This window comes from Sinohyriopsis cumingii, chromosome 5 (genome assembly GCF_028554795.1).
Source record: "Sinohyriopsis cumingii isolate HCF-2022 chromosome 5, ASM2855479v2, whole genome shotgun sequence".
NCBI classification, from domain to species: Eukaryota; Metazoa; Mollusca; class Bivalvia; order Unionida; family Unionidae; genus Sinohyriopsis; species Sinohyriopsis cumingii.
Window position 1 is genome coordinate 53,168,182 of NC_142965.1, and position 21,325 is coordinate 53,189,506.

The window sequence follows — 21,325 nt, forward strand, 5'->3', positions numbered from 1 at the left end:
TTGGTTCTATAAAATCATTTTCCAGTAAATACTGAATTTCTTGTTTCAAATATTCCTTCTTCAGAGTATTAATCCTGAAAAGATCAGGTTTTACAAGTTTTGCATCAACAATATCAACGTCATGATCGATTTTTGTTGTTGTTTATGTTGGAAAATGAGAAATTAAGTGCTCTTGTTCACATGATTGCAGTTTATTTTACTCCTTTGCTGTTGTCGATGCAAACATTTCTGGTTCAGATTGTTAGTATTCCTGAATTACGAAGATTGGTTAAACCAGAATTCATTACAGTCATATTGCATTCCATAGTTTACTAGCTCACTGTGTGGGATAGGTACAAGCAAATTGATTGAATAATTAACTCTTTATTATGCTATATATATCACCATACTCCTTTAACATGTTTGTATGATAAAGTTGTTTCTGTTTCCTCTTCTCATGAATATTAAATATATAAATTAAGACATTTACTTTTTTCAATTGTATCAGGACCGTAACATTTACCAGAAGAGGGTTTCGAGGTATGTGCAAGACAGCCTGAGCTTTATCACCAGGCTGAAAACTTCTTTTATGTATATTTTAGTCATACTTTAATTACAGTTTTGACTGAGTAGAGATTACTTCTTGCTAATTCACAGGCTTGTGAAAACTAATATTTTAAATCATAGTCAAGAAGATGAATCTTTGAATCTTTATGTGAAACAAATTCTCTTTTAAGAACTTCAATGGTCCATAAGCAGTATGTCAAAAAAGTATTTCAAAGGAACTAAAACCCAATTATTCTTGAACTAATTCCCCAGCAGCAAATAACAGCAAATGAATACCCTCATCGCAATCTTCCATTTATCAAACTATATGACTGAATCGTATTCTTCGAAGTTTGATGCGTTCTTTCCAAAAGCCCTTTTATCTTTCAGGAGTGGTGATAGGCAGAAGATTTAAACTGCTGGATGCCTTAATCATGCATAAAGTGTTGGAAAATTACAGACAAAAAAAGTTGACCATGATCAGTTAGCAAAGCTAGTACAATGTTTTAATTTAAGTATTTTTCAAATCAATTGCCTAATGGAACTCTTGTGGATGAACACATTATGGTCATAGTGATGTCTAGCACTGGGGCATCATGCCGCAGACATGTAGCATATTGGCTGCCTGACTTAGTCTTAGGTAAGGGAACGACAGTCTACCACTATTCTGTTAAATGGTTCGTTAAATGTAGGAATAGGTTGCAAATGAACCTTGCGTATCTCCTGTTATGTATATTTAGTTTGCTTTGTTTCTTAGTTTTGCTACTGTAATGTAACATTGTATGTTGTACTTGACCTTGTCCAAAATTGAGTTCATTTCTGCTTGACCCAAATTGACTTTTTTTTATTTTATTCATTGCAAACAACTAATACACAGCTAATTTATTCTCTTTATGTATCAGTTTAAAATCAGTATTATTATTAATAGAAGAAGTAAATATGTTTATTTGGGTCTGCGTTTAGGAATTTTCTGAGTGCAATCAAGGTTATGGTTTTGATTTTGGGAACATCAGGATCATTCTAGAAGGTTATTTTCCATTAGGTAATGCTTTTTGTTAGAAAATGATAATTGTAACCTGAGGTCAAGTATAAAATTATATAAATTGTAACTGAGAGGAATTTATAATTCGTGCTTGAAGTCTTACAACAATCAAGTTGTATTATTTGCTGTGACAAGTATTTTGGGATGAATTTTGTTCTTCAAATTATTGAATTAAAGTAATTATTTTCTCTAGAAATACAAAAGTACTCTGATAAAATTTTTGGATAGAGACATTCACTGAAATTTATTGTGAATTCAATCCTGGGGTTATATTACTGTGATTCAACATAATACTGTCGACACATCAACACTTTATAAGCTACCACAGACACGTCATCACCGTCAGTTTTTGGATTTATTCTGGACTTGCACTTAGTTTTATTCAGGACTTTAAATTATTCGGACTTGTGACTGTAATTCTTGGATTATTTTGGGATTTAATTCGCAATACCTAAGTTCTTTCTTCTCATTTTTACTTTGTAATCTAGTGAAATACATTATTTGTTAAATTTTGCAAAAAGCTTGTTGTCTTGTACTCTTTTCTCTTACTTATTTTAAGAGCACAGACTCGTAGTACTCCTGATTGAGTATTCATACCACTTATCAAGTGTGATAAGATCTACAGTATTTAGGAACATCACTTTTATATTTCAGCTAATGCATGTGTGTGTACGTGTGATTTGGAATTTTAACGTAGCTTTAACAATTTTTCAGTCATATCGCTGCGATATTAGTTTGATAGTTTATGGTGATGTCTAGCACTGGGGTATCATGCTTCAGATATATAGTATCATGTCCCCCCATCACATTATCCTGACACCAGACCGACCAGTCCTAGCACTAACCTCTTAAAGCTGAACGCCAAGCGAGGCAGCTGCTAGTACCATTTTTATAAATCTTTGGTACGACTCGGCCTGGGTTCAAACCCACGACCTCCCGCATCTGAGGCGGAAGCTCCAACCACTAGACCACCGGAGCAGCATATTTCGGCCAATAAAAATGATTAAATATTTTAGGTAAGTCTCTTTGGCTTCTAAATGAACAGCCGATAGAGTTTCATGGGCTACACTAAGAATTCCCGTCGATATGGCCTCGGAACGACAACATGATAGCTCATCGACTACTCGTCACAATCGGGTACCTCAGGTAGTCTATTTGTCCTCATAAAGGCCCCATTTTTCACATAAAAACAAACTGGAACTTGTGAGGCTTCAATTTCTCTAATAGCTCTCTAAAACGAACAGATCTCATGATTTTCTTCCTATTGGACAATGAGCGATAACTTTTTGTCACCCTGATTAGAATAGAAAGAATGAGTAGTAATGAGATGATCATTGTGATCAATATCTATTGATTGATCAATACCAGGAGCAAAGATGACCCCATTAAAAAGACTGGCCAATAAATGAGTCAGCTAAAGGAATAATTATCTTATCAACATCATTTTCAAGCGATCTTTTTGCCATAGCTCTGATAAATGCAAAAGCAGGATACAAGTCAGAGATCTCACTCTGAATAAGATTTTGATCCAAACAATGCTTGTGAATTACTAGTTGATTAACAAAAGACCTTATTGCCAGCTGTTTCATTGCCAAGTAATAAATGAATACCTTCTAAAGGTAAAAATACACTACTCCAACAGTTACAGGTCTGGAAACTAAGTCTGATGACAAATTAACACAATGGAGATGAATATTTACAAAGCTGCACTCTACTTCCTGAGTAAGAACGTTTTCAATAGAAGACTTCTCAGATAAAGGCAAAGTACCATGGTAACAAAATAATCCGAGAAACTCCAGTGTCCCGTAATATTTTAAGAGAAATAGGCGTGGCAGAATCATAAATGAGTGATATAAAACCTTCTGACATGAATAGTTCACAAGTCTCCAAAATATAACCAGACTGTGGTTTGTTTGACCCAACAAATATATTGCTTTGAATAAAATACCATGACCTTGACCTCTAAAATAAGAACATTTGGAATAGCAGTCTTTATTCTCTTGCTTATTTTTCAACCTGTAGTTATCAGAAGTAATGTGCCCTTTCTTTTAAAAATAAGTGCGCATTGGAAAAGATAAGAATTTCTGATCAGTCTTATCAAATGTTTGATTTCTGAAAGGTATGCCACATTGAGATTTGAAAGTATTCGTATGAGACTGATAACATTTTCCAAAAACTACCAAGGGGAAGATTTATTGACAAATGAAACTTTGACTGTCAAGGAACAACTATCAGCTGTGTGAGCAGTATTTTCTAAAGTTTCTGCACATCAAGGTAGGTCTTGACATTGCTAAGGATATATTTCTTGAACTCTTCAATTAAAATGATCTGTCTGAGGTTCATGTAATCTTTATCAACCTTCTTGGCTGAGCGCCACCTGTCAAATACTTCTTTTGCCTCTGCAAATTCACCACGGGTTTGTCTTGTTTCTTTTCCAAAATTCCTAAAGCTTTGTTGATATGCTTCAGTGTTTGTAACTTGCAATTTTGACATAGCTTTAAAATATTTTCAGTCATATTGCTACGATGTCTGCAGTGTGGCAGTTTACAGTGATATCTAGCACTGGGGCATCATGCCACAGACGTGTGGCATGACGTCCCACCCAGTCATATTATCCTGACACCAGGCCAACCAGTCATAACACTAACCTCTTAATGCTGAGTGCCTAGTGAGGCAGCTGTTAGTACTATTTTTATGTCTTTCGTATGACTCAACCAGAGTTCGAACCCATGACCTTCTGCATCCAAGGCGGACGCTTTACCCACTTAGGCCACCTGAGCAGTCTCGACATGGCCTCAGATGCCAACTCATAACCCTTCAAGATATATACTTTAACCACATTATAATCATCACTATTTTACTGATAGTGAAGTGTATACCTCACTAGCTTTGCCAATCTATACACTTCATAATAATAAAGTCCAATGATTTCTTGCCATTTCAAGGTTTTAGCAGTTTTTGCAAATGAAGAAAGTATTATCTACTTCTTTCCTGAAATACTAAATTAATATTTATGTAAACATCAAACCTGAATTTGTGTGTCAGCAGGATGGGTATTGAGATTACTCTGCCTGCCAGTTCTAATTCTTTTAATCTATACTGCATCTCCATTTCATCTCTCTGCATCTGCATCTGCATTTCATTCTCTTCTCTTCTCACTCTCTGCATTTGTATTTCCCCCTCTTTTTTTCTCTCTTAATGCCTTTTTCCTCTCTGAATTTGCATTTCTTCATCTTATCTTTCTCTAAATTTGCATTTCTTTTTCTTCTCTCTCTCTCTCTCTCTGTGCATCTCATTTTCCTCTCTCTTATTTTGCATTTTCATAATTTCCTTCTGAAGGACTCCTGATACTAATGATAAGAAAAATTGTGAACCAGTCTAAAAATGGGTTAACATAAAACAGAGTATATACGGGTTTGGTGCTTTATAATTGGTTTAATAATGAAGAGTACAATAGTAGTAAAATATTCTTGTGAGAGCTTATCTTCTATGCGATTGAAAACAAAGACACAATTATATTAATATAATTTTAATATATATATATATATATATATATATATATATATATATATATATATATATATATAGGAACACTCAATAATGAAAGTAGCACCCAAATTTATTAAGTGCAGAATGGACAACACAGGTTACATGCACAAACAGATTAAAAAAAGTGCCATGGCTCATATGGTGCATTTCACACAGAAGCTTGTCTGACCAGAAGCATTCAGGAATTGTAAATTGTTGAATTTTGAATATCATGGTGATTCCATATGTTTATTATCGGATTTAAATTAGTACCGCGAGTCCTATGTGGGAACTATACCATATTATGAGTCTGTTGTTTCCATGGTTACCATATGCATCCAGGGTATTATTTAATAGGGTATCCTTTTTAATAGTTTACATATGATTTTGGAGAAACAAATTTATACAAAGCACAGACGGGACAGGTCATATGCAATAGGAAGGGGCTGTAGATAGCTCAAGGTATAGGAAAAATAAAATAGTATGACCCGATTGCAGAATTTCATATGTTGGTACCCATATATTGGCTCATAATGTTAAATACCATTTAATATATGTAACAATTCCTACAAATGGTGGGGAGAGATTTTAAATGTAAGCCACATATCAGAATTGCTTATGTATCCACATTGATCACCCATTTAGAAAAGCAACATTGCTCTACACTTAGCATCAAATGGTATCATACATTCATTTAGCTGTGTCTGTGTTTTGGATTTTTTATGTAGCTTTAATAATTTTTCAGGCATATAGCTACGATGTCTGCAGTGTGGCAGTTTATAGTGATGTCTAGCACTGGGGCATCATGCCGCAGACATGTAGCATGTTGTCTTACCCAGTCATATTATCCTGACACCAGGCCGACCAGTCCTAACATTAACCTCTTAATGCTGAGCACCAAGCGAGGCAGCTGTTAGTACCATTTTTCTAAGTCTTTGGTATGACTCGACCGGGGATCAAACCTACGACCTCTTGCATCCGAGGCGGATGCTCTAACCACTAGGCCACCAGAGCGGTCTCATTTAGCGGTAAATCTGAGCTTACTACTTGGTATGCCAAAATCAAGGTCTACTATCACCTCTTTGACTGTGATGTGATTTCAATATTTGGTTTGTTTCTCTATTTTTCACTAATTTATGCATTTTGTTAAGCTTTATCTTGATAAGTAAATCATTTAACACTGCGTGTAGTGGAAATTGCCACAATAATGGTTTTGGGGTTTTTTCTTAGCCTTTTATGAGTTTAAATTAAAAGTAGGTATAGATTTATGTACTTGACAAATTTAATATGCAATTCAGTCCTATTATTTAAATTTACCAAGTAGCCTTAGATTATATCAATGTATAAATATTGCATTGAAAAAAGGATTTACCTTGACATTGCCAAGTTTTCCACATATTTCTCCACCTCCAGCTTCTTGGCTTGGGCACATAAATTTGCATACAGGCTTTGTCTCCAACATCAATATAATATCAGCGTTATAAGGACTTTGAATAGCTTTTTCAAATTTGTCTCTTGTTGTCCTTATGTAACAGACCTCAAGTGGCTTTGACTTTTGGGTTGATGCATATATTTTTCCCCTTATTAAGGTGAACATTGCCAGGCTTGTAGAAATTACTGTCTATTCTTCACTTCTTTACCATTTCCCATACTTTTATTATTTTATACTATAAAGTAGCACTCAGTTATTTTATTCTTCAACAGAATAAACTTATAGAACTTGTTTGGTTTTTAGACATATATTGTTAAGATTTGGAGGTGATAAATCACATGTGTTGATAGTTAAGATGCTTTTGGAATTTCAGCATCTCTTGTTGTTTCATGGGTGTGTTTATTTGTCTTTTCCCCAGGAGGGCAATGACCCCTTATCATTATCCTCTTTCATCTTGCACACTTAGTTTGATTTTATAGATGGGAATAGGGATACACTGTACCATTTTTCTGTGCGAGTTGGAAAGAAAAATTGATAATTTTAAATCTTATAAGCTTTAAAACTTGTCTTATAGGCAGTGAGACATGAAAATACAATGTGTCATTTAATCTGATACCCTATGATGTAATACTTGCCGATGTCAGCATGTTTGTGTTTTTATGTAGCCTGTATGCCACAGAAAGATAACATGAAAATATAAATGCAGAAAATTACTTTAATAACAAGATTTAATCACATATATATATACAATATAACAAAGCAACATGTAACATGTTACAGACTTGACTTAAAAACACTCAATATAAATGAAAATAGCACTTGATTCATTTTTAGGTGCAGAATGGAAAACAGAATGGAAAACATGTTTCATGCACATGCAGATCAAAATGCTGCTGCAGCTCATATGGTGCTCTCCACATGGAATCTTGCATCAAGGATGGCTCTATACTGAGAAATATATGTCTCGTCAGGAACACTCAGAAATTTTAAGCTCTTGAATTTTGAATATCATGCTGATTCCATGTTTACTATGGGAACTGAATTAGTACTGTGAGTCCTTAAGTTATTTTAATTTTAATTCCATCTGGTTTTTAGGTGTAATTTGTTTAATTTCCTATCCTATTAGTCAAACCAAAAGCATTATTATCAAAAATTTCCTTTCCCACTAAATTCTTGCATCTCTTGCTTTGTTAAAGATGCTTTCACTTCAGAAAGATCATTATGTCTGGCAAACTCAAGCAACTCGTCCTTGTTCATTGACTCCAACCCTACATAGGGATGATTTGAAACAATGTTCTCGACATCAGATGACATTGTGAATGCATCCTGGTGTCATTAAATACTTCAAATATGTAAAATTACAATCTTTATCTGGGAGAACGAAAATTCCAAAACAAAAGTCAATTTAAATTTGTAAAGACAATTTTTAATATCTCTGAAATGTTTTAAGTAATTCAGAACCCAGATGCACCACCAATTTCTGGTATGACTCTAGGTTTTAAAATATGTAACAGAAAGAAAGTGAAACCAACAATTTAAGTAAAATCAACAACCAATGTATTTCCCAAGAATAAAAAATGCAAATTCGGAAGACACTTATAATATCGTGAATTAAATTCAAAATAATCCTAAATGCCAAATCACATGTCCAAAAATTCAGAATGATCCATATTAATTCCCATGGTCTTCAATATCCTGATTGAACACAATGATGAAATCCAGAATTTGTTTGAATGAGTTCTGAAAAATCCAAAGCAATGTATTAATCCAAAAGTCAATAAGCAGTGAATATTTTAAATAAATAATTCCTCTAAATCAAATCTGATTATAGTAACATAACTAAACTCTGATTCCCACAGACCAACATAAAACAGGAATTAATTACCTGGTTATCAATTCCCTATTTACACACATTTCACTTGACGTCTCGTGAAAGAATATGAATCATTACAAGAGAAAAATCTAGTCTAATGGTTAAAAAAACCTGACCTCATACATGCCAACCCCTGGCGAGGAAAAAGTGTAATCCAAGTGGACAAAAAGAGTAATCCGAGCAGAAAAAGAGTAATCCACATATAACATGATGAAAATTCAATGAGCATATGTACAAAATGATTTATTTATCCCTCTGGACTTTTGACATCCATTACTGCTTTAAGTTTTCATATATAACACTTTGAGTTTTAAAAATCAACAGACTCTCATACTGTATTTCAAAACACTTTGTACCAGCTGAGACTATGAATGTTTTGCACACCAGTAGAGCACTAAGTGCTGTGTTACAGAACCTGGATCTGAATTCAGTTTTATTTTTGTTAACAATACTGAACAATCTCACAGTCAGCACTGGAATGGTAAAGAACCAATATTCCTTTCATAACCTGACAAAGAAGAGGAAATGTATATTTTCCAGTTATTGGGTCTTTTAGCTGGCAAATAAGATGAAAAAAGTCAACTCTGTCTGCATGAAGTACATTGTCAGGTAGAGTGCCAACTTGATACTTCAAGAATTCTTCTAATTTATCAGCAGCCTTTCCTGCAGCATGGTGCATCATATGACGGAGACAACCTGATATGTACAATGGTGGAGACATTTTTCAAAACACAGAATACAAACTCCTTTATGAATTTCAGTCATCACTGGTGCAGCATCAGCTGAAAACCCCATACAGTTCTGCCAACTTATGTGTATTCAAAGCATTATCAAGCAAATAATAAAAATGTTTTCTCCAGTGGAATCTACTGTTAATTCTGGTAATGAAAGAAGAGTACTCTGCCTTTGCCCTTTTCGTTGTCAAAGTCTCTTACACAGACTGGGTACAACTTTTTGTCATAATCACTACTCCTGTCTGTTACAATACTAAACAGCCCAATTTTCATGGCTTCTGCAATTTTGAGTGAAGTGTCTTCTGCTAAACACCTAACAATATTAGATGATTTTGATTTTGCACATGCATATTTTCTGCAATTTTGAAATTGGGAAACATCCGTTTGAACAAAGGACCAATGTAGTCTTCTACCGCTAGGGGTAGTCCATGTTCTATTAAGAACTTGGTAGATAACGCCTCTGCATTTATAAAATTCGTGTCCACAATTAAGTTCTGCTGTAAAAAAAGAAGTTACCTTAGTATTGGAGTTAGTAAAACAAGCTAATTCATGGTCTCTTTGTTTTACTACCATGGCCAATATTAAAATCCTTTCCACACTGCCTGCAAGGGGCATGAAGCTGCCCTAGAATGGAACGCTGTATTGTGTAATTCATGTATTCATCTCTGAATTGGTTTTTCATCTTTTCCTAATTCATCTGTGAAAAATATTTTTGCTCTAACACGTGCATTGACTAGAATAAATCTGACTGACTTTTAGTACCAAATACCTACAACTGGTTTTGTACCATATATGAATTAGAACAAAGAATCTGCGAGCAAAGATTAAAAGTTAGAAAACCAGTCTGTTCTCTCCTAACTAAGCCATACAGCTGCTCTAAATAGAAACCGAGGTCAAAAGTAGAAACCATCATCTTTCTTGGAAAGAGGTCAACTGATATAAATAGAACATAATACTGTGAGGAAGATGCAAGCAAGTCTTTGGACAAGCGTACTCTTATGTTGTAGTTACATAGAAGTTGTCTTTTCTAGAATACAGTCTGTGGGATTAATGGGATGTTAATAAAAATGAGAAAACAAATTATTAATTTTTTTTTAAGGGGGATATACTGAAAACGCGTAATCCGAATGCAGTTATGCGTAAGGCGTAATTTAGTGAAAAAAAGCATAATGATTATGCAAATAGTGTAATGGTTGCCATGTATGTGACCTTGAAATGAAATTCCATGAAAACATTGTTTACAACATACAATTAATGGTAAACAAAACTGACCTTGAACTGAAATTCCATGAAAACATTCTGTTTGCAACATATAATCATGGACAAAGAATACAATATAAATCAAATATACACAACAATATATATTCAAAATTTAATATTAAGGAACTAGTTGAGTCCAACTGTTTACATTCTTGTATCAATCCAAGATCTCCTTTTCTAGAATGCTGCATTTACATCTTGGGCAATATTTTTCATGATCGCCACATTTTCTGCAACATACCAAATGGAGGCATGGGATGAATCTGACCTCCACAAAACATTCTTTACACGAAATACAGATCATCTGCTCTCTGATACTTCTTGATATGGGTCTTTCGAAGGCTTCACCTGAAATATTTATATCATACAAAGTGTGTATTTCTTTAGAAGATTCAGGAGAAGGTTATTGGTTTCTTTTCTCATTTGAATATATTTAGTTTCTACCCTGATTGAAATTCCATATTCAGGGCATGTTTTGTGTTTGCAATAATGGGTGTTTTATAATCACACCATTTCAAATTAACTTTGATGAGATCAACATATAAAATAACACACCAACTGTCAATATCTAAATAAAAACATTTTTTCAGTCTGAGACAAATTGCAGAGATTCTTATTGTTTGTTTTCAACTCAAACAGAAACAGCTTTTGCCTTTTCATATTGAGACAATTAACCTCTAACCTTTATCACTGACCTTAAAACTTATTAAGCTGTAGAGGAATCTTCCTCTGAAATGTTTAAGCAAACTCACAATCCTCTATCTGCTGTAGATCTCCAACATCGGGACTTTGCTTATTTTAATCTTTTACAACCATTTGTTTAAATTCAGTTCATAAATAAAGATGGCATTACTTTTTATTGATTATCTCGAAATTGATAAATAGTTCCACAAACTTCAAATAAATAGCCTCAGCACACATGTTCCGATGGTGTGAAAGTGTTTTCCCAGTATAGATAATGAATCTTGTGTATGTGCTAATTTGGAGGCAATAGGTATTACATTGTCTATCATTTATTATTTCTCTGATGAGGGTATTTTCGAAAACATTTTGATGCCTGTATTTCCAACTCCCAAATAACCTGAGAATGTTTTGAGGTGTATTAATTCTAAATAAAAAATTGCAGGTGAAACAATGGAATACAACTGAACAGAATGATATTGCTCTGATCACATGATAAAGTTTTGGAACTATTCTTTTAATAAAGGTAATATTACATCACAAATAATAATGTTAACTTAGCATTTTGAACCTAGTGATTCTGATCAGGAGAGGTTTCTTTAAAAATTCATAAGTATGTTTTTTTCATTGTTCTATGCAAACATACTTTCCTGAATGAACTGATACAAGATTTCCTTGAATTTACCAGTCAAGTCTGTTCCACCATCAAAAGGATGCTGGGCCATGGGTGCATGTTCCGACGCTATGAAAAAAATTGAAAGACAATTTTTCATTCATATTACATGTACAAACTTCACTGTAATTCCGTAGGTTAAAAAACTTCTTAGAAGTTTTAAGAATGTGGAATATGTACACTTAAAAGTAGATAGCATTATCTTCATATGGAACAAATTTTACCATTTTCTATTAAAGTAACAGACATAACTTTAAATCACTGTGTGATTTAATTTTCATCCCCAAAAATGTCCATTTGGTATCATTTATGGTTTGTTTTACATTGCATTTTATTTTTTTACGAGCTGCATCATATATCCGATAATGTTTGTATAGCAAAACGAATATTACTCTTTTTGTATCAATATTGTTGACCAACACAAGTTGCTATGCAACTGGATATTCATCACACACCATTTGAAGTAATATATACACCATAAAGCACACAAATGATGAAATTCAATATACATGTATGATGAAGACTAGCTTTAACCTAAATAAAAAATCATTGCTGAAGAAAACTCTGCAGAGGTGTGTAGCTTTACACAAACAGATAGGTAAGGACAACAGTTATTTCTGGTACATGATAAATGGGATATTTTAACTTGATGTAAAATATTTTGCTACAATTAAATTGTTCAGTAGACAGAAGACCCCAAAACTATCTAGGTTAATTGTATGCCATCTATAGATATGTCAATACGTGATTCATGGACCCTGCAGTGAAGGATAAACGCCTTTATGACTATCCAGATTCATCGAATTAAATTAATTTTGATAAATTTACATGGACTGTATATTACGTATCTTTGGGTTTTCATGATTTTTGTATTAATCAAAACATACCTAGCCTATCAATTTCCACTGTTCTGGTGCTATACACTATTGCCCTTCCATTGTCATCTTGAAGCTGATATAATTTAAACATTTTTGTCAACATATAAGTATCATATATAACATCATTTCATGGTATACATAATTTAGAAAGGAATTGTCTTGTGAAAAATATTCATTGTTATTATTTTAAGAAACACTTAAACATCATCCAACTTTCCTTGCACATTTATATAAAAGCAATTTTTGGAGCTCAACAGATATCTGAATTTCAGTTTTGTGACTGCATGATTTGATGGACATAAATAAGCAATGCACTAAATTTTGTTGAAACTTCAGTCATACTAGTTCTTTTTTCACATTTTTTTCTGGATGCATTGTTTTTAAGTATTTGCACATAAAAATACCAATAATTTTTAGCGATGTCCATCTTATTTCAAACTTTAAGATTTAATTTGTTGTTTGATGTCATACCCTTCTTTCAGAAATAATTTCACACCTGTTTGCCCATTTTGCGCCTACATGGCACACAAACGATACATGTACCAAATGATAATATACACAGTAAGTAAACTAAACACATGATGATATGTATTAGTTTTGATATAATATGAATGTTTCAAGCACATTTTACAAATGAAACAGTTTTGCTAACATTGTATATTATTACAAAATGTACAACAAAGTAATTTTTCAATAGATGCCGTTTATGAAAACAATGTTTAAAAAAGAAATTCCTTCTGAGATATATTTATGAAACTGAAATTTAAAAAAAATAGACTAATGACACACATAAACAACTTTATCCAACAGCTTCCAAAATAAAATTGTTTAAAGTAAATTTTCTTGGTGTGTGTTTTCGAAATAAACTCCCATACCTTCACTGATAATACCATCTCATAGCTAGACATGAAACAAATCGTGCAATATTTAGTGACAGTGTTCATATATATACAGGCTTTTCATCCTTCCAGTAATAAAGAAACGTACAGCATTATAAATAAAATTAACTTTTTGTAAATTTACCATTTGACCCTGTGATTTTAGTTTTGGCATTGGGTCAGAAATTATGTACAATTTAAAGAAAACAAGAATGTGTAAGCAAAATCAGCACACATTTAATAGTATGTGAACATGTGTGTGTGTTTTGGGATTTTTAATGTAGCTTTAACAATTTGAGTCATATCACAATGATGTATGCAGTGTGGCAGATTATAGTGATGTCTAGCACTGGAGTATCATGCTGCAGACATGTGGCATCATGTCCCACCCAGTCACATTATCCAGACACTAGACTGACCAGTCCTAACACTAACCTCTTCATACTGAGTGAGCGAGACAGCTGCTAATACCATTTTTATACATCTGTGGTATGACTCGGCCAGGGTTCAAACCCACGACCTCCTGTATCCAAGGCACTCTAACCACTTAGGTCGTATATGTGAGCATGCATTATCAGCATTGTGTGAAATTAATGTTCTTGATAACAAAAGACATATTATACTGAGAATAAAAATACAACTTTTTTCTTTTCAAAGTTATGGACCCATTTCTACTCTAACATTTTTGTTACTTTTTATATATGTTCATTTCCTTCTGAACCTTATGTAGAATGAATAATCAGCCACAACATATGTTGATCAAAGTCTAATAGGTAATCTATTTGTGAAGTGTCGAATTTTGAATTGTATTGAACCTTAAAGTTGAATGCATTGAGCATTAAAATGTTATCATATTTAATCCAGAAAAGTCTTTGTGAAGGATCACTTCGACCTTTCTACTTTTCTCACACCACACCCCCGTGTCTGTTAAAACTTGAAAGGCTAGAATGTATGACTGAGTGAGATTTGACCTGAGAATGTAAACATTTGAGCTACCAACCATATCTGCTTGATAGGAACCCATGTCAAATTATCATCTTCAAAGGGAAATTGATATACCTCGTAGTTCACAGATTCTACGCTGTCTAAATCTGATGGAAGAAATTATTATCTTGGGGAAAATTTGGAAACTGCTGCCTACGATTGGGCAAAATAAATTAATGTGTACAATTTAGAAGCAATATGAATTTAAAGTGACCACCTTAGTCGGAATTCTTTAGTCTTAATTTCCTGAGAGAGGAGTAGTTTTGGTTCGGGGGGAAGCCTAAAGAGAATAGTACTTTCCTCGTTAAACAGGAAAGGGACCAGGTGGCTGTCTTGTGAGAAAAGACAGTGTTTAGTGCTAGGATGCACAAGTTCTGAAAGAGAACAGCATTAAGGTATGCAATTTTAATTTCCCACGTAATTTTCTGTTTTTTGATTGATTGTTTTATTCAAATGTGTTTGCTATGACTAGGTTCCATATTATGTATTGTTTATTCAATTTCATGGAAAAGTGTTGATGCTAGAGTTGTTATGCAATTTATTTTATTCAATTTCATGGAAATGTGTTGATGCTAGAGTTGTTATGCAATTTACCTTTTAATTTTACAGTTATTAGTTCAATGGTAGAATTGACTGAATGCGATCCAAAATTTCATATGTGCAGGATTTCATAAGGTTATATGAAATAATTTACTTTGTCTGTTAGGATGATACTGATTATCGTGAGTTAACGATAATTACCTATTTATATTTGATTTTGTAATGTTTAAATAATCTTGCAGGTTAAAGACTGGTGTGTGTTAGAATATGTGAATTTCATGCGATGGTAATCGAACATGTAGTAGCATGGGTAAAAGAATATGGTAATGTTCGATAGAAAGATGGGACAGTACGAAGACAGAAGTCCAAGAAAAAAATGAAAGATGAGGTCAGAAAAAGGGACTAGGAAGTCCAGGAAGGGATGATGCGCAGAGAACAGGAATTCAAGGAAATAGGGAGATGTTAATACAAGCACAGTCAAGGGAGGAAGGTGATGCAAATCAATCGTGGACATTGAGCTCTTTTCACCACTCGTTATTATGATGGAATAAATCCAATTTTTTTACTGCTATTAAATTCTGTTGACATAATTTAGATTGAATTGGAATTGCCACATTTTTTTTCACTCCTACCAGGCTAAAACATTGACGGAGGTTATCCTCTAGATAACGCCAGCCAAATCCAATTAAACAACCCTCTTATTAAGAGGGTAACATTACACTATGGAAATTGAGTAATCAACTGTAAATGAGAATTAATCTTCTGAGCCTAACTGATGGTGAATACTAGCAAAATATATGGTAATGGATTGGATAATTTGTATTAGGAAAACTGTACAAATCATCACAAAAAAAAAGGTCAAACTCTACTCCTTCCTTAATAAGCCAGGAAAAATAATCCCTGCATGACCAAAACTTATGACTAACAATATACATAACTATTTTTAATGCTTAACCGGTTTTATAACATAATTAAGGATGTAGGCTAGAGAAGGGTCTGTCATCTTAGAAGAGAGCCAAAGTAGTCAAGGCCAATGATCTGAATCAGCCTCTTTTCTGCACGCCAATGCCATACTTATATTAGATATGTGCATTATCAATTGGCCTACTCCTCTGCATTCCAGATTCAAAAACTCCTATTTTCCAAAATAAACATTTAAAAATACTTGCTGCTATTATATCAATTACATATATGAAGTCTGCTGAATATCATGCATAGAGGATGATAAGATTACTTCTATAACTATACTAATTATATCAGCATCATTACAACTAAGGGTATTATTGAACCTGAACAATTCAGATAAAAATTAAAAACTTAAGAATTCCCATCTAAATCATCTGCCTTACCCTGAAGTAATTCCTCCCTCAATTCAATCATTGTCTGTAGATCACCTTCAGCCAGCACATCAAACTCTGCATGAAGTGGATCATGGTTGGCTTGCTCAGCAATGTTCTGAAATATGAAATTAAAATGAAACATTGAAAGATTCAAATCAATGCACTTAAATTTAAATCATAAAAATGATTTAATTTTCTTACTGTTGCCTGTTAGTCCACTCTTTAAGACACATGTATAAATAATCAGAATTTTGTATATCATTGTGAAAATTATATATTTAGATCTTTGTCATTGGCAATTACATTTTCATTATATTCAAGCGAATTACAGCTGCAACCATTTTATGCAATGTCCTTGTCCTTGTTTGAAGAAATTTGTAGAAGGGAATATCTGGGAAAAGTTATAACATGTATTTATTGCATAGAATTTCATTGACTAATTGTGTATATAAAATCCAAGCACTACTGGTTTCTCAGTGAAGGAAAATCGTTCTTAATTCCCCGTTTTTCAGACAGGATTGGTGTTTCCTGACAGAGGATGCTGTATCTGAGACGTGTATTGGGGACTTCTGGTACTTGCACATACTTGCATTTGCTTTCAGCAATTAACATGGCACAATCATCACGTGTGAGTGTGTTTTTGTCTATGTATTCACATGAGATGGGTGGGGGGCTTGGTTTTAGCAGTACATGAAAGTGTAAATAAATACATGCTGCCTTTACAGTGGTAACATATCGATATATGTTATTTTATAATGAAACATTTAAAAAGATTAAATGGGTGTTATTGATCGTCGCAGAATAGAAACCGAGTGGGTTTTTGGACTAAATGAATAAGACAAACACAATGTGAGAAAGATGGAAATTTATGAAATGAATTAATAAAGAAAAATGTATGATGTAAAACTACAATGATTCTATCACGCTCTCAACATACGATTGACTCAATCACTCTACACAACATTCACACGTTGAAAATAAACCAAAAATATGAAATCAATATGAAGTACAGATCCAAGAAACCTCATGGACTGCAGATACGCTTCAAACAGTATTATACACTACAAGAGAGGTTCTGATCCTGAAATTTGTATCATGTGGAGTCAGATGTTGCTTCCTGACAATCTTATGTCTTTTAAGCCAAATCATTTTGTTACAATTCTTAAATTGCAATCTGAAATAGAAGTGGTAGATTTAAATAAGTCTAATTCTTCACACAGGAATGGAGAAATTGAGATATCAATCTCATCTGCAGATCTCAATAAATCGATTAGCACTCATTTGAACAGCAGTGCCGACGATGACATGACTGAAAAAACCAAATACGCTCACAACGATAACGTAAATCTTATGGACAAGGACGGGAATGAGGACAATCCTGCAAAAGGAGGACTAGAACTGGGAAAATTCTTAGATACTAGCAAAGTAGTTCATTTTCTTTTATCTTCAGATAGTTGCATAGAAAAAATCCCAACCGGAAAAAAGGAAAATGTATATTTTATTATTGACAACGGATCGAATATCGTGAATCGCAACAAGAAATCCAAGAGTAGCTTTTCTGATGATTGCGGTAGTTGGAACACGGCTTTGGGTACCTCACCGAAATCATATTATTTATTATGTGCAAACGGTGATCTCAAGAAAACATTATTACAAGGGTCAATTCTGTAATAATTCTAGAGTTATTGGAGAACACGGGCAGATGGAGCGGAAATATATACCTATGGACACTCAACCTGAATCAAACAGTTGTTGTGGTCCATAGGTACTATACTTTGCTAAAAGCGGATAAGTTATATAAGAAAAGAGTTACTTGGTTAGGGGAAGGGGGTTTAACCAGCCGACTTGCTGTAGTTGAATACAGTGGCACATTTCCTGGTCTAGCCCTCCATGGAAATTCAAAAGATCTAGTGTCGGAATATTTACGTACACCCGACTTTGTAATGACAGAAATAAAGGACATGTTACAGACAAACAAACCACAAATGATCTGTGCAAAACTAAAGAAGAAATATGACGAAGTGATGCGACCGACTGGAATGCAGCAAATACGTGATATAAAGAAGTATGAAAAATCTAAGAGACATACCACCGGACATAGAAAAACTGTCGCGGACCATATTCAGCAACTTGAGAATATGATTACACGAAGCCATCCTTTCGTAGGAGCTCTAATATGGACTAACGGAAAAACGCCATGCATTTTGCTTTATGACGATAAACAGATAACTGACATAAAGAATATGTGCTGCACTGGAGAGACTGTTTTAGGAGTGGATATAACGTTTAACCTCTGTGACATGCATGTGACTGTGACTTGTTATAAACAACTTCCTGTAATTAGACAGCGTACAGGACAGCCACCAATTTTTATAGGACCGGTCCTCGTGCACGACAACAGCGACTGTGAGAGTTACTGCCACTTTTTCCACCATTTGAAGATGAAATAGACATAGATTTGACTAAACTTGTGATTGGAACCGACGACGAAACGGCAATGATCAAAGCCATAATGACCGCATTTCCAGATTCTACTCATGTCTTATGTACAGACACCTTCGCGAAAACACTACGTGCAAACTTAAAGACCACGCCGTTGACAAAAAAGACCGCAAACTTATTTTGGACAAAATATATGGATTTGGAGGAATTATGGACGCTGATGACACAATTTGTTTTGAAGAGAAATGTGAAAACTTGAAGTCTTTCTGTCTGGAAATTTCCTCAAAATTTATTGACTATTTTCAGTGAAGACTGAAAAATCAGTTGATGACGAAGGTAAACGGACCTACACGACTTGATCTGATTGACGACAAATGGACTAACAACAACTACGAGTCCGTCAACCACGTGTTAAAGCAGATTGTAGAGTGGAAATCTAAGCCACTGACAGAATTTGTATCTCATTTAAATGACTTGGTGGACGGACAGTTCAAAGACTTGAGAAGTGCATTAATTGGTACTGGTGAATACCGACTCGCTGACAGTTACAGGCAGTTTCACATTTCGAAGACGGAATGGGTGACACAAACTACCCAAAAAAGAGATAAACTCTACACAAAATTCAGACGATTCATTGTTACAGACAGTAAATACATGACATCATCTGACGGACATTCAGAAATTGTGGTTCCGAGGACACGTGGAAAGAAACCAGGACAAAGAAAACGAAAAATAAACGAACAGTGACGAAACAAAAGACTAAGACGAGTAAATAGCATGTTTATTCCTGTTGTTGCTACATTTAATATTATTTTATTTCTGAGTTGGCAAGCCTTATTTGTATATTAATTTTGAAACATTTGTGTGTTATATGAAACAACAATCTAATGTTTGATTGCTGTGAAACTAGTATCTTTGCATGCCCGCTTTTCTTGTTCACATTTGTATAAGTTTTAAAGTTAATATTATAGGAATTATATCATAAATTGATGGTAGGTTATGTGATGCTTTGTATATAAACAGGTATAAACTAGTAAATTGTCCTTTGGAATATATAGCATGGCAACGTGTTAATTACTTAGTATATTTTAGTGAATATATATATGCCACCATGGTGGCTAACGCTTCTCGTCGGGTAAAACTGCGCAACGATTCATACATTTTTTGGCAATGAGGCTGTATGCTGAGGCCAAAGTCTTATCAATTTAATTGATATAACTTGATATGTGTTTATTCATGTTGTTGCTACATTTAATATTTTATTTCTGAGTGGGCAAGCCTTTTTTGTATATTAATTTTGAAACATTTTTGTGTTATACGTAACAAATACATTTTGAAATATGATCCAAAATCTTGTCTTTGTGTATTAAACCCATATCTACCACTATCCCATACTCTTCTTCAAATAGCAGAAGAGGTTTAAAAAAGGCCAACGAATGACGGAAATGAATTGACACGCCAATATCGCATGTTTCTTTGCATTTAGACCATTTGCACGCATAATTCATGATAGTTACACTCAAACTATACAGCTGTTTCGCATGCTGGGTTGCACAATTCTCACACATCTCGAACTTAAGATAATAAGAAAAATTAGTAAGTAATAACCACAACATAATAATCAACTTAAGAAATTAATATTAAATCAATATTAATATGTTTTTATTATTAAGAGCAGAAGCATTAAACTCAAGTATAAATTGCATTACATGCTGTTAATATTAAATTTTGTTACTATAAGAACTGTCGCCAAAATGCGCTGTTTCCAGCTTCTTTTTAGTTTAATGTTGCATCACTTGCAGAAAAGAAATTACATATTAATTTATTACATAACTACTTTTAAATGTCACAAATATGAATTATACATACACCACCAATATACGATATGGTATATAAGATATAACTGATGTGCGCTCCGGTGTTTCTACTCTACTGCGTTCCGGCATTTCTATGCACCCTATTATACACTACAACAGAGATTCACATAAACTCAAGTATGAACTCCGATTAAGATTAAAAATAATTTTATGAACACAACTAAGATTCAAATTAATCTTATGAACACAACTAAGATTCAAAATGATCTTATGAACACAACTAAGATTCAATATATTCTTATGAACACAACTAAGATTCAAAATAATCTTATGAACATAAAAATGCAATTGGAACAATAATTGAACCAAACGTATGCTTCTAGACCCCTTGTACAGTCGCACGATTCCTTGGGTTGGCCCGCAATCTTATCGGCCGCTCGCACCCTTTATGGATTCACCACATATACAGTCATACGTATACACACGTACAGACAGCATACAGCACCCTTTTGAATTTGCTACGTCTACGTCCCTGGCACAGACATACGTACATACATACATACGTATCGACAGCACGCAGCCTTAAATACTCTGGAAACTCCAGAGAGCTCTAAACAGCTTCAGATTGCTCTAGACATCTCTAGTAAACTCTAGTCAGCTCTAGTCTTAGTCACAGTCACAACCACAGTGACAGTCAC

General features: G+C 33.9%; 1 protein-coding gene across 3 annotated transcripts in view; it reads right to left on the reverse strand.

The window, feature by feature from the left end:
• Positions 1-7,228: 7,228 nt before the first annotated feature.
• Positions 7,229-21,325, reverse strand: part of LOC149799177 (baculoviral IAP repeat-containing protein 7-B-like) — a 78,102-nt gene continuing 64,005 nt past the window's right edge. For all 3 annotated transcript variants that reach the window (XM_089958395.1, XM_089958394.1, XM_089958396.1), the window contains 3 exons: positions 16,378-16,483; positions 11,761-11,817; positions 7,229-10,742 (listed from right to left, as the gene is read on the reverse strand). In XM_089958395.1, the coding sequence (XP_089814521.1) occupies positions 10,552-10,742; positions 11,761-11,817; positions 16,378-16,483 (354 nt within the window). In that variant the 3' untranslated portion in view covers positions 7,229-10,551. The remainder of the gene's footprint in view (positions 10,743-11,760; positions 11,818-16,377; positions 16,484-21,325) is intronic.